Raw genomic sequence first — 12,170 nt, 5'->3', positions numbered from 1 at the left:
AGACAGAGACAGAGAGAGATAGCATGAGCAGGGGAGGGGCAGAGGGACAGGAAGAGAGAATCTTAAGCAGGCTCCACACCCAGAGCAGAGCGTGATGTGGGGCTTGATCTCATGACCATAGGAGATCATGACCAGAGCCAAAATCAAGAGTCAGATGCTTAACTGACTGAGCCACCGAGGTGCCCCTGAATATACATTTTAAATTCAGATTTGCTAATTTCCAATAACAAAACCTGCTGTTAGATGGTGATTAGGTTGCACTGAATGTACCATTCAGTTTTGGGGAAATGAGCCTTCAAAGTCATCAAGAGTTATGTATATCCTTTCATTTATTTTGACCTTTAATATCCCTTAATTTGGTGGCGGTGCAGTTTTTGGATTTCTAGAACTTACTGTTTTTGGAATACTGTAAGCTTAATAGCGATGTAACAGTATTTAAAGTGTACAACTTGACAGGGTGCCTGGGTGGCTCAGTCGGTTAAGCAGCGACTTCAGCTCAGGTCATGATCTCACAGTCTATGAGTCTGAGGCTTACCTTGGGCTCTGTGATGACAGCTCAGAGCCTGGAGCCTGCTTCCGATGTGTCTCCCTCTCTCTCTGCCCCTCCCGTGCTTGCTCTCTCTCTCTCAAAAATAATAAACATTTTAAAAAATTTTAAAGTGTACATCTTGATATAATTTGATAAATATAGCTGAAAAACCATCATAATATAGTGAACCTACCCATCACCTATAGGGATCACTGCCCCTTTACTGCCTGATGTCCACTGTCATGAAAACAGTTATTTCCTGGATTTTATCAGTTTCCTTTTTTCCGTTTTTTTTTTGTTTTTTTTTTTTGTTTTGTTTTGTTTTGTTTTGATTTGTTTTGTTTTGTTTTGTTTTGTTTTGTTTTGTTTTGTTTTAAGGCAGGTAGGTAGATCTGGTCTCTGCTACCGGATCCTGGGTGGATACAACTGTCCTGCTATCTCTTGTTTTCTATTTGTAGTTTTTTACACAGTGAGTTTGCTAATTCACCATTTTTAGTAACTTCTCCATAAGTTTTTTTCACTTTTCCATGCAATGATACCACCTACCAATAATGAGTTGGCACTTCAATCTTCCAAGTTTTAGGCCTTAAACTTACTTCCTTTTTGCCTTACTGACGAGCTAGAGCCTTCATTCATATGTGAAACAGAAGTGGTAACAAGCATTCTTGTCTCATTAATATCAGGAAGATATAGGTCAATATTTATTTATTTAGTATAATATTTGCTGTATGTTGGTTTCCTTTTGTGTTTGATGAACTTTCCTTCCGTTCCTAGTTTTATTGGTTTTTAACCATGAAAGGAAAGTTTTAATCAAATACGTTTTCTGCATCTATTGAAATAATCAAATGGCTTCACTTATTTTTTCTACTAATGTGGTAGGTTACATCAACTACCTTAAACTTGTAAATATTTATTCTGAAATGACTTCACACTTAAAAAAGTCACAAGTGCAGTACCAAAAAACTCCCATATCCCCCTCAGATTCTCCTAACCGCACTGCATCTCCTCCATCAGTCCTTTGCGCTGTGTGCGCATGCGCACACGCGCATGCGCGCTCGCTCTCTCTCGCTCTCTCTCTCTCAGCCTTTGTCTAAAGCATTTAAAAATAAGCTGCAGAGGCACCTGGGTGGCTTAGTTGGTTAAGCGTCCAACTTCGGCTCAGGTCACAATCTCCTGCTCTGTGAGTTCGAGCCCCGTGTCGGGCTCTGTGCTGACAGCTCAGAGCCTGGAGCCTGCTTCAGATTCTGTGCCTCCCTCTCTCTGTCTCTGCCCCTTCCCCACTCAGTCTCGCTCTCAAAAATAAACATTAAAAAAAATTAAACCAAGCTGCAGCCATGAGGCTCCATTACCTCTACATATTCCAGTGTGTATTTTCCCCAAAGGCACTAACCTATAGAACCACCCAGCAATCATCCACATCAGGAAACAAACATTGATAAACACGACCATCCAATCCATACACCGAATTTTGCCAACTGTTCTACCAATGTCTGGTCTTCATTTTTATTTTAAAATTATTTCCAGTCACCTCTAATCTGAAACAGCCTCTCAGTCTTTTTCGTATCTTTCACATAATAAAAAACTATAGGCTTTGCATTCACTAAAATAACCATTCATATGGATTCACCTGATGTTTCCTCCTAAATAAACACAGGTCAAGCTTTCTTTTCTTTTTTCTTTAAAGCAGACTCTACACCCAGTGTGGAGCCCAACACAGGGTTTAAACTCATGACCCTGAGCTCAAGACCTGAGCTGAGACCAAGAGTTGGACACCTAACTCACTAAGCTATCCAGGCATCCTACAGGTCGTGCTTTCTTGGCTAAAATACCACACAAATGATGCTGCCTCTTCTCAGTGCATCTCATCAGGGGACACATCATGCTGACCTGTCCTACTCCACTGGTGAGGTGAACTTTGATTGCCTGATCATGCTGGTGTCTGCCAGGTTTAATCACAAAATCACCCTTTCACCTCTGCAGCTGATGGGTATTTTGTGGGGAGATATCTGAAGATTATGCCATATCCTGTTCTTCATCAAAGCTCTACTCACAGACTCTAATCTATGCTGACAACTACCTCCTGAATCAACTGCCCCTCCAATGGTTGCCCAATGGTGTTTTTCTATGTCCATTATTCTCCCTACATTTATTAACTGGCATTCTTCTGTACAAGTCTTCCCTTCTCCTTTATGAATTTACAAATTTATCTATATCACTATACATTAATGGACTCCCATTTTATTAATGGGAATTAATAATTCTGATGCTATGTTCAAACTGTCTCAAATCTGGCCAGTGGAACCTGACCAAGGTGGTTCTTTTGACTCCATGATTATTTGAAAATTTTTTTACTGTCTGGCAGGTAAGATGATTCAGGTTTATCATGTATTTCTCCCCATCTTTTATCTGAAACTAGCCATCACTCCGGAGACAGTCCCTTTTTTGGTGGAGGGCAGCATTTAGACATTAGTAACCTGGCATTTGGTGTGCACACTGCTCCTGGGGTGTCACTGTGTGTAGACCCTCTCAGCAGACAGATCCATCTAACACACACACCACACACACACAATTTCTGTGAGTTACATTCCAATCCAACACCCCGGGATTTTCTAACTTTCCCCTCTCCATTTTCATGAAAACCTTTGATCTGGCTCTCATCATCCTCAGCACATTTTCTCATCTGCTCAATGTTAGCGATACTTTAGCCACGATGATCATCTCTTCCAGTTGCATTCAACACGTCTGATGCAAGTGTGCACATCACCACACCTTTCTCATCCTTTGTGGCAGGCCTGTTCTGACTTCCACTCTAGGAATGGAAGGCAGAAGAGAAACACAGAAAGCACAAGGGAGAAGGGAGAACGTGAGAGGAAGAAGAACTGGCCAAGTCGATTTAATTTTAAATAGTAAATCCTTTGATTCCCCTAATAAACATTACTTGGTCCATGGATATGACTGGATTTTTTTTTTTAATTTAAGATTATGCACCTTAATTCATAAAATATTGGTAACTTTACTTTCCTGAAATGTCTTTTACAGGTTTTGGTATCAAGGTTGTACCATGCTCCCAAAATGAATTAGAAAAGTTCCATCTTCCATTCTCTGGAAAAGGTCATGGGAGCTTCCTATTATTTCCTTCTTAAATATTTAGAATAACTGCAGTGAAAGCATCTGTACTCAGAGTTTTCTTTCTGGGCAGTTTTGGTTTTTTTTTAATATCAGGTATCATTTGTACAACTGACCTCTGGTATGACCTTACCTTTACTGATAGCATGCTGTGCTTGCCAAGGGCCCATCCTACTAACAGTTCCAATCATTTTTCGGAACTGAATTCCAATCATTTTTTCTGTCCTGAATAAAATTGACTTTCGGCCTAGCTTTTCAGGCTCCTTCCCGTCCTGAGTCAATCTTCTAAAAATTTGAGAAACTAGCTACGAGGCTTAAACCTCTAATGTTGAAGAAATTTTCACTCCAGCCTTGAATGCTGAAAGTTCTGCTGGCTTCTGGTCTCCGCCCTCTCGCTACGAGCTTCACCCTCTACCTGAGCCAAGCTCAGGACTCAGGTTCCTCTGTGCCTAAAGCTGGCAAATGCTCCCAGGGGAAACAGGTGCATTTTGCCCGGGGAACTTTCTGTGACTCACTCCTCTCCTGAATTTTACCTTTAGTCCTCTTTGCTCCTGCAGCAATAAGCTGCATTGAAACAGATGCTTTTTGTGATGTTTCTCTAGTTGTTCTCATTAGGGCACCAACCTGCTACAAGTTACTACCCAGCACTGGAATCTACTTGTGCTTTTTAATTTACTTATTTTTACTTGTGCTTTTTTAAAGCTTTATATTTAAGAATGCATTTTTAAATGTTTTTTAAATGTTTATTGAGAGAGGGGAGAGAGAGAGAGAGAGAGAGACAGGCTGAGAGAGATAATCCCAAGCAGGCTCTGTGCTCTCAGCATGGTGCCTAACATGGGGCTCAAATTCCCGAACCATGAGATCACAACCCGAACCAAAATCGAGAGTTGAATGCTTAACCAAATGAGCCACCCTGGCGCTCCAAAGAATACATTTTTGTATGTGACTGTTACGTTTTTTGGAAATTGTTACATCACCTATGAAAGTATTAAGTATGTGGAGAGACAGAGTGGAGTATGACAAGTCACCCCAGCAGGGTGACACTGAGACAAACGTAAACGCCTGCCAGGGAAGAGACCACCTATGCTTCACGCGCGCTCACTTCTACTGCCTCCACTAAGTTGTGCGTGCAGCAACCCACCTTTCCCCTCTGACCCCCTAGGCCAGGATGAGCCGCTCTCAACAGTCTGCCCCAGAAGCACGAACACATCCTGCTGGCAAGCTGCCCGTCCATGAGCCAACAATCCAGAACCTCTCTCTCTACCTGGGCATCCGAAAGTCCTCCTGGTTGGTCCCCTTGCTAAAAATCTTCTCTTCTTCTGCAGATGCATGAGCCTCTGACTTGCTTCTAACTGCTGGTCCCAGCGTGCTGTGTTTTCATATCTAATACCTTAAACAGTGGGGAATAACAAGCCCAGCAATGGGCCAAATTGCATCTCAACAAAAATACAAAGCTATTTCTAAATGAATACCATCCTCCACCTTAAATTGCCAGAGATCCTTCAATTCAAAATATCTGATGCATAAGCTTAGATTTTAACTTAAAGCTCCCACACATTTAAAATAATGTATTTTGTCTAGAAACTACTGATATCCACTGAGATGCTACACACAACTAATAAAATAGCACGATGCTTTCCTATAGCTTCCTATAATCTGTGCATGTTCTATAGCCTGTGATCAAGTATTTTCTACCCTATGAACATTAATAGAGGTTTCTAACTTGTGAGGTGTGGCTTTGGGCGATTTGCTGATAAGGTGTTCTCCACTCTGAGAATTCTGATATATTCTATGGTTCAAATTCCAGCACTAAAGTTTTCTATATTCAATAGCTTCATATTATTCTCTCCCCTCTATAAGTTCTCTGCTGTATTGTGAGAACTGACTTTAGACCTAAGATGTTTTCAAAATCATTACAGCAACAGATTTTTCTCCCCTTTTGTATTCTTTTTCTGTAAAATCTTGACTTCACCCAGAGTGATTTCCCCCATTTATTACATTTATAGGGTTTCTCCCCAAATGTGTTCGTTGATGTACAGTGAGTTTTGACTTCACATAAAATGATTTTCCACATACATTACATTCATAGGGTTTTTCCCCTGTGTGTGTCCTATGATGTGCAATGAGTTTTGACTTTACACAGAATGATTTCCCACATTCATTACATTCATAGGGTTTCTGTCTTATGTGAGTTCTCTGATGAACAATTAGGGCTGACTTCTGACGGAAGTTTTTCCCACATTCATTACATCCAAAAGGTTTCTCCCCTGTGTGTCTTCTCTGATGTTCTGTGAAACCCGAGTAGTAGCAGAAAAATTTCCCACATTCAATACATTCATAGGGTTTCTCACCTGTGTGAGTTCTCAGATGTTTGGTAAGGGTTGACTTCTCAGAGAAGGATTTCCCACATTCATTACATTCATAAGGTTTCTCCCCTGTGTGAGTTCTTCGATGTTTAATGAGGTCTGATTTTCTAAGAAAGGCTTTCCTACATTCATAACACTCGTAGGGCTTCTCCCCTGTGTGTGTTTTCTGATGTACAGTAAGGACTGACTTGAACGAGAAGGCTTTCCCACATTCACGACATTCATACGGTTTCTCCCCTGTGTGTGTTCTTCGATGTTGAGTGAGGGTTGACTTTTCACTGAAGGATTTCCCGCATTCCTGACATTCAAAAGGTTTCTCCCCTGTGTGAATTCTCTGGTGTTTAATGAGGTCTGAATTCTTGTAGAAAGTTTTCCCACATTCCTGACATTCACAAGATTTTTCCCCTGTGTGTGTTCTCTGATGTCTTGTGTGGGCTGACTTCTGGTTGAAGGTTTTTCCGCAATCATGACACTCATAAGGTTTTTCTCCTGTGCGTGTTCTCTGTTGTACACCAAAGACTAGCTTTTCACTGAAAAACGTTCTACATTCATTATATTCAATCACATTGTCAATTGAGTGGCTTCTCTGAACTGGAATGAAGTTTGACTTCTGGCTGAAAGGCTGAACACTCTGATGCTCAAAGAGAATGGATTCCTCAAAGAAATTTTCTCCACATTCATTAAATTCATACTGATTCTCTCTTGGATGTGTTCTCTGATGAGCCATGAGGGATGACATATCACAGAAGATCTTCCCATAATCAGTGTGTTCACAGGAGTTCTTTCCTGTGTAAGTTTTCTTATGTACAACAAAGAATGAATTCTCATGGAAAGCTTTCCTACATTCACTGTATTCAAAAGGTTGCTCCAAAATTTGAATTTTCTGACGGTGAACAAAATCTTCATTAAGATGGAGGCCATTCCCGTTTTTATTATATTTATAAAGTTTCTCTTCAGAATAAATTCCTTCATGCTTATCATTATGGAGCCAATTTCTACCTTTGTTAAACTCACTGAACTTCTTTCTTGAATAGTTTCTACTGCTATTAATTAATTCTGAAATATAAATAGAGTGACAAGGAAGATTAGTTGACAGGAAAATTAGGAGAAACAGAATTAGTTAGGTTTTGGGGAGTGGGTAAGTTTAGGTCATTATCTTCTCACATCTAGATTATGACAACAGTATACACATTTCCAGTCTCATCTCTCTCTTCCATTCTACACAACAGCAACAAATCAAATTTCTAAGAACTCTAATTCAAAAGAGAACAGTACTATAACCCAATCTCTAATATCTAATTCTGTCACTAGTTCTAAACCACTAGCAATAAAAACATACAACAAAATAGCAAAATCAATGAGTGGTCAAGCCAGCCTTGCCACAGGATCAGATTTATAGCTCTTTTCTGATTTATAGATATTTTCCTTTACTCCATCTGAGTTGTTCAATAGTGAACCATCAAACCCTCTTCCAATGCTTTCTGGCTTTCCCCCAACCAAATCTCACCTGATTTAACATTAGTCTTCAAGCCTGCATACACACACACACACACACACTTCTATATTTTTGCAAAACATGAAAACCTACAATTCTAAACCTGGTCCTAAAACTGTCATTTACCTTTACTTTAATATTTTTTTGGTTATGCATGCTCACCTTTACTCCTCTGCTATCTACAATACTATATTTGTAATGATATACCATACGATACTGTACAAAACCCATAATAATACTATTGAGTCCAACAACCTAAGAACTGACAATATTTTTTACAATGGTATCACACTGAAGAGAACATATCAGTTATATCCGGATTCAGCTTAGAATCAAGCTGTCAATTTACAAATCTAGAATGAATATATTTTACTCTGGTAAGCCCAGCTGTTTGTCCCTTATAAATTGCTCATTCTCATTCATAATCTTATATTCTTTCACTCCGTTAGCTTACAAAAGACCTAAAACATAAACAAACATTTCTCCAAAGAAAACATACAGATAGATGGTCAACAGACACATGAAAAGATGCTCAACATCACTCATCGTCAGGGAAATGCAAATCAAAACCACAATGAGATATCACCTCACACCTGTCAGAATGGCTAAAATAAAAAATACATAAAACAACAGGTATTAGTGATGATGCAGAGAGAAAGGAACCCTCATGCACTGTTGGTGGGAATGCAACCTGGTACAGCCACTGCAGAAAGCAGTATGGAGATTCCTCAAAAGAGTTAAAAATAGAACTACCCTATGATCCCGCACTCACAGTACTGGGTACCTACCCAAAGAATACAAAAATACTAATTCAAAGGGATACATGCACCCCAATGTTTATAGCAGCATTATTTACAATAGCTAAGATATGAAAGCAGCCCAAGTGTCTATCGATAGATGAATGGATAAAGAGGATGTGGTGTGTGTGTGTGTGTGTGTGTGTGTGTATACATATACATATACATATATATATACATATACATACAACGGAATATTACTCAGCCATCAAAAAGAATAAAATCATGCCATTTGCAACAACATGGATGGAGCTAGAGAATGTAAGGGTAAGTGAAATAAGCCGGTCAGAGAAAGACAAATACTGTATGATTTCACTTGTATGTGGAATTTAAGAAACACAACAAACAAGCAAAGGGGGGATAAAAGGGAAAGAAACCAAGAAACAGATTCTTAACTATAGAGAACAAACTGATGGTCACCAGAGGAGAGGTGGGTGGGGGGATGGGTAAAATAGGGGATGGGGATTAAGGAGTGCACCTGTCGTGATAAGCACTGGGTGATTAAAATAAAAAGTTAAAAAAAAATCTGTTTGTATAATTTACTTTACCACAACATGAACTACACTGTGGTAACACTGTCTTTGTTAAACACTAATTTTTTTTTTTAATGTTTATTCATTTATTTTGAGAGACAGTGTGTGTGAACAGGGGAGGGACAGACAGAAAGGGAGAGAAAGAATCCTAAGCAGGCTCTGTGACATCACCGCAGAGCCTGACAAGGGGCTCAATCCCACGAACCACTAGATGACCTAAGCCAAAATCAAGAGTTGAACACCCAATCGACTGTGCTTCCCAGGCACCCCAAATTTTAAATATTTCATGCAGCTCTGATTTTCATTCAACTATGTTTCTGGCAGCCATAACTCTACCTATGATTTTCTTTCAACACTGAACAGATATGAAGTCAATGGTATTTAACAAACGGTTTTTATCAGAATTAACTGCACAGCTTTACCAAACACAAATTTTAGGCATCATACTGAAAGGTTTAGTGGTTTAACGTCTGTACTTTTAAAAATAGTTCTGGGGCACCTGGGTGGCTCAGTCAGTTAAGCGTCTGATTTTGGCTCAGATCACGATCTCATGGTTTGTTGGGTTTGAGCCCCTGACAGTGCAGAACCTGCTTGGGATTCTCTCTCTCCCCGTTTCTCTGCCCCTCTCCCACTCATGCTATCAAAATAAATAAATAAACTTAAAAAAAAAGTCTGTAAAAAAAACAGCGAATATGGTAAAATGTCACTGAAAACTTTTTAAAAAGCATGTATAGAATAATGTATTTAATATTATGACATTAATAATTAATGTTAGTTTATAATGAAAATAAGTATTTAAATGTTATTAACACATCCATATAAACCCCATCAAAAATGTCCTGTTCATCTGAGGGAGATGACACGGGGTTGGCTTTCACACTCCATAGTAAATTTTAAAATGAGTGTGTGCTACTTCTGATAAGAAGAAACAAGGATGATAATAGACACGATTTTTTTCAGTCTCTATGTCAGTGTACACAGAATAAATCAGAATCTAACAAATCTTACATGATTGATGAGCTGGCATGTAAGTTTGTAAAGAATTTGTGGTAATGGCTTTCTGCATTATTATGAAAATCTGGCTCTATGTGGCTCCACGGTCAAGCAAAATCATTAATGTGTAATACTAGATTTTTAAGAAGTGAAACCAAGATCTTTCTCTTTGGAGGATCAAAATACTGATAGGAAGAGAAGCCTCTATAAACTATAATTACCTAACTATATGACCAGGAATTAATTTCCTGACGGGCAGACATGGAACGAGAAGTATGCTGAAGTAGTCGATGAGCTTCTCTTGGCAATATAAAACATGTGATGAACACAAGAAGCCATTACTCAATGTCAGGCACTCTTCCCACACCTTGTTTTCTGTTTAGGTTTCTCATTTACAACCTCCATGTTTCCTACTTATTTTCAGCAATATCTTTTTGTTTTTCCTAGATTTTTATGTAATGTCTACACCCAACATGGGGCTTAACTTACAACCCTGCGATCAAGCATCTTCTGTTCCACCGAGTGAGCTGGCCAGGCACCCCTGCAATATCTTTTCTACCTCTTTTTTTTTTTTAATTGTATTTTGATTACTGCAGTGATTTTATTCTTTTTTTTCAATTATTTCCTATGATATAACATAGAATTATTTCCTATGATATAATAACATAGAATTATTTCCTATGATATAACACAGTTCATAACACACCTTCCTGTGGTCTTACTATCTCCTTCAGAATGAATTACCTGCCTCTCTTGTGTTCTCGTACACCAGAAACCATGCTTCATTGTTAATTTATATTAAAAACTAGTGACAGTAGTCAGACATTACACGATAACATTTTCAAGTGAATTGTTTTTCACCTGCCACTTGCTTGTCCTGTCTTCTCCTGTTTCTCATAATAACTTTGAATCCATCTCGTGTTATGTTTCTTAACAAGGGCACTGCATGCTCTCCTCAATCTTTACTACGGTCTCCAACCAACCGAGAGAAGTCTTTGGTTTGTTTCAAGTATCAAAGTCTTCTGCACTTTCTACCACTTCACAGATGGCCTGCATCTTTCCAACAGAGCTTGTGTGCGTGAGTCCTCATCCAGCCCCCAGTGTGGAGTCCACTCCAGCCCTCTGCTTCTCACAAAGAAACTACAGAGATCTACCAGCATCCTAAAAGTCCTTCCTCCTGTTCTGTAAGATGAGGTTCGACGATCCGAGGTCACACCTTCGGACGTGGCAGCTGGGCACACACCTCCACCCCGTTTTTCCCTGCTCTTGGCAACCCTTCACTTGTTCTGTTGTTGACAGTTAAGCTTTCTGCTTGTTCTTTCAAAGTGGGGTTTGACTGGCAGGTCTTAGCTCTTCCTGTTTCTAAGAAGTCAAGGTTAAAATGCCAACTTTATGTTTCTGTCTTCAAGCCTGAGGTCCTTTACTTCTCCTTGAAATTCTTCTCTGGCCTCCAGAGTATCACCTTCTCTCAAATTTACTCCATCCTCACAGACTCCCCCACCATCCCCGCTGCTCAGTCCTCATCGTCATCACTTCTAAACCTCATGGTGCCCCAGGATTCAGCTACGAGCCCACACCTCTGGTTTATTTGCACTCATGAGCAAGAAGCTCTCATACAGCTCCCACGACTGAACATCTCCACGCAGCCGGCATCCACTCGTCTCTCCAGTTCTGCCCTAACAGAATGCATATTGTTACATACAGTGTAACCCCTAAAAGGCTAATAATTTTTTAAAAGACTATATAACTAGTCTATATAAAAGACTATATAACTATAAAAAGCTAATAGAGGCAAAAGAAAGTAATAATTAAAAAACACAAAAGGAGTTGTGAAAGGAGAAATAACAGAAGAAAGAAGAAATGGTACGTAAAGACACGAAATAGGACTGCAGGCTTAAGCCCAATTATACCAGTAAACATAAATGGACTGAACAGTCTAAACAAGAAATTTAAAATGTCAGACTAGATTTAACAACAACTAGAGTGTGGTAAGGCTGGCAGTAAAGGATGAAACAGAATATATCCTACAAACTCTAAAGAAAAGAAAGCTGGTGTGGCGATGTTAATACCAGAAATGGACTCGAAGGAAGAGCATCACTGCGTATACGGAGACAGGCACCACATAGTGGTTCAAGAGTCCATTAAAAGGTGAGACATAACAATCGTAAATTTCTGTCTGCCTAATAATACAGCTTCAAGAAATATCATACTTGGAGATTTTAAAACACCTTACTTAGTAACTGACAGAGTGGCTGACAAAAGACAATCAGGATACAGAAGACCTGAAGACCAGAAGACCATTATAAAACACTACACGAAACAATTGTAGAA

General features: G+C 39.4%; 1 protein-coding gene across 3 annotated transcripts in view; it reads right to left on the bottom strand.

Annotated features, from left to right (window-relative positions):
* Window positions 1–3,660: 3,660 nt before the first annotated feature.
* The window catches only part of ZNF37A (zinc finger protein 37A), a 33,259-nt gene continuing 24,749 nt past the window's right edge, over window positions 3,661–12,170 (bottom strand). For 2 of the 3 annotated variants that reach the window (XM_043596200.1, XM_043596201.1), the window contains one exon: window positions 3,661–7,077. In XM_043596200.1, the coding sequence (XP_043452135.1) occupies window positions 5,624–7,077 (1,454 nt within the window). In that variant the 3' untranslated portion in view covers window positions 3,661–5,623. The remainder of the gene's footprint in view (window positions 7,078–12,170) is intronic. The other variant, XM_043596202.1, reaches the window with a different exon arrangement.

This window comes from Prionailurus bengalensis, chromosome D2 (genome assembly GCF_016509475.1).
Source record: "Prionailurus bengalensis isolate Pbe53 chromosome D2, Fcat_Pben_1.1_paternal_pri, whole genome shotgun sequence".
Taxonomy (NCBI): Eukaryota; Metazoa; Chordata; class Mammalia; order Carnivora; family Felidae; genus Prionailurus; species Prionailurus bengalensis.
This window is presented reverse-complemented; position numbering and strand designations above follow the sequence as displayed.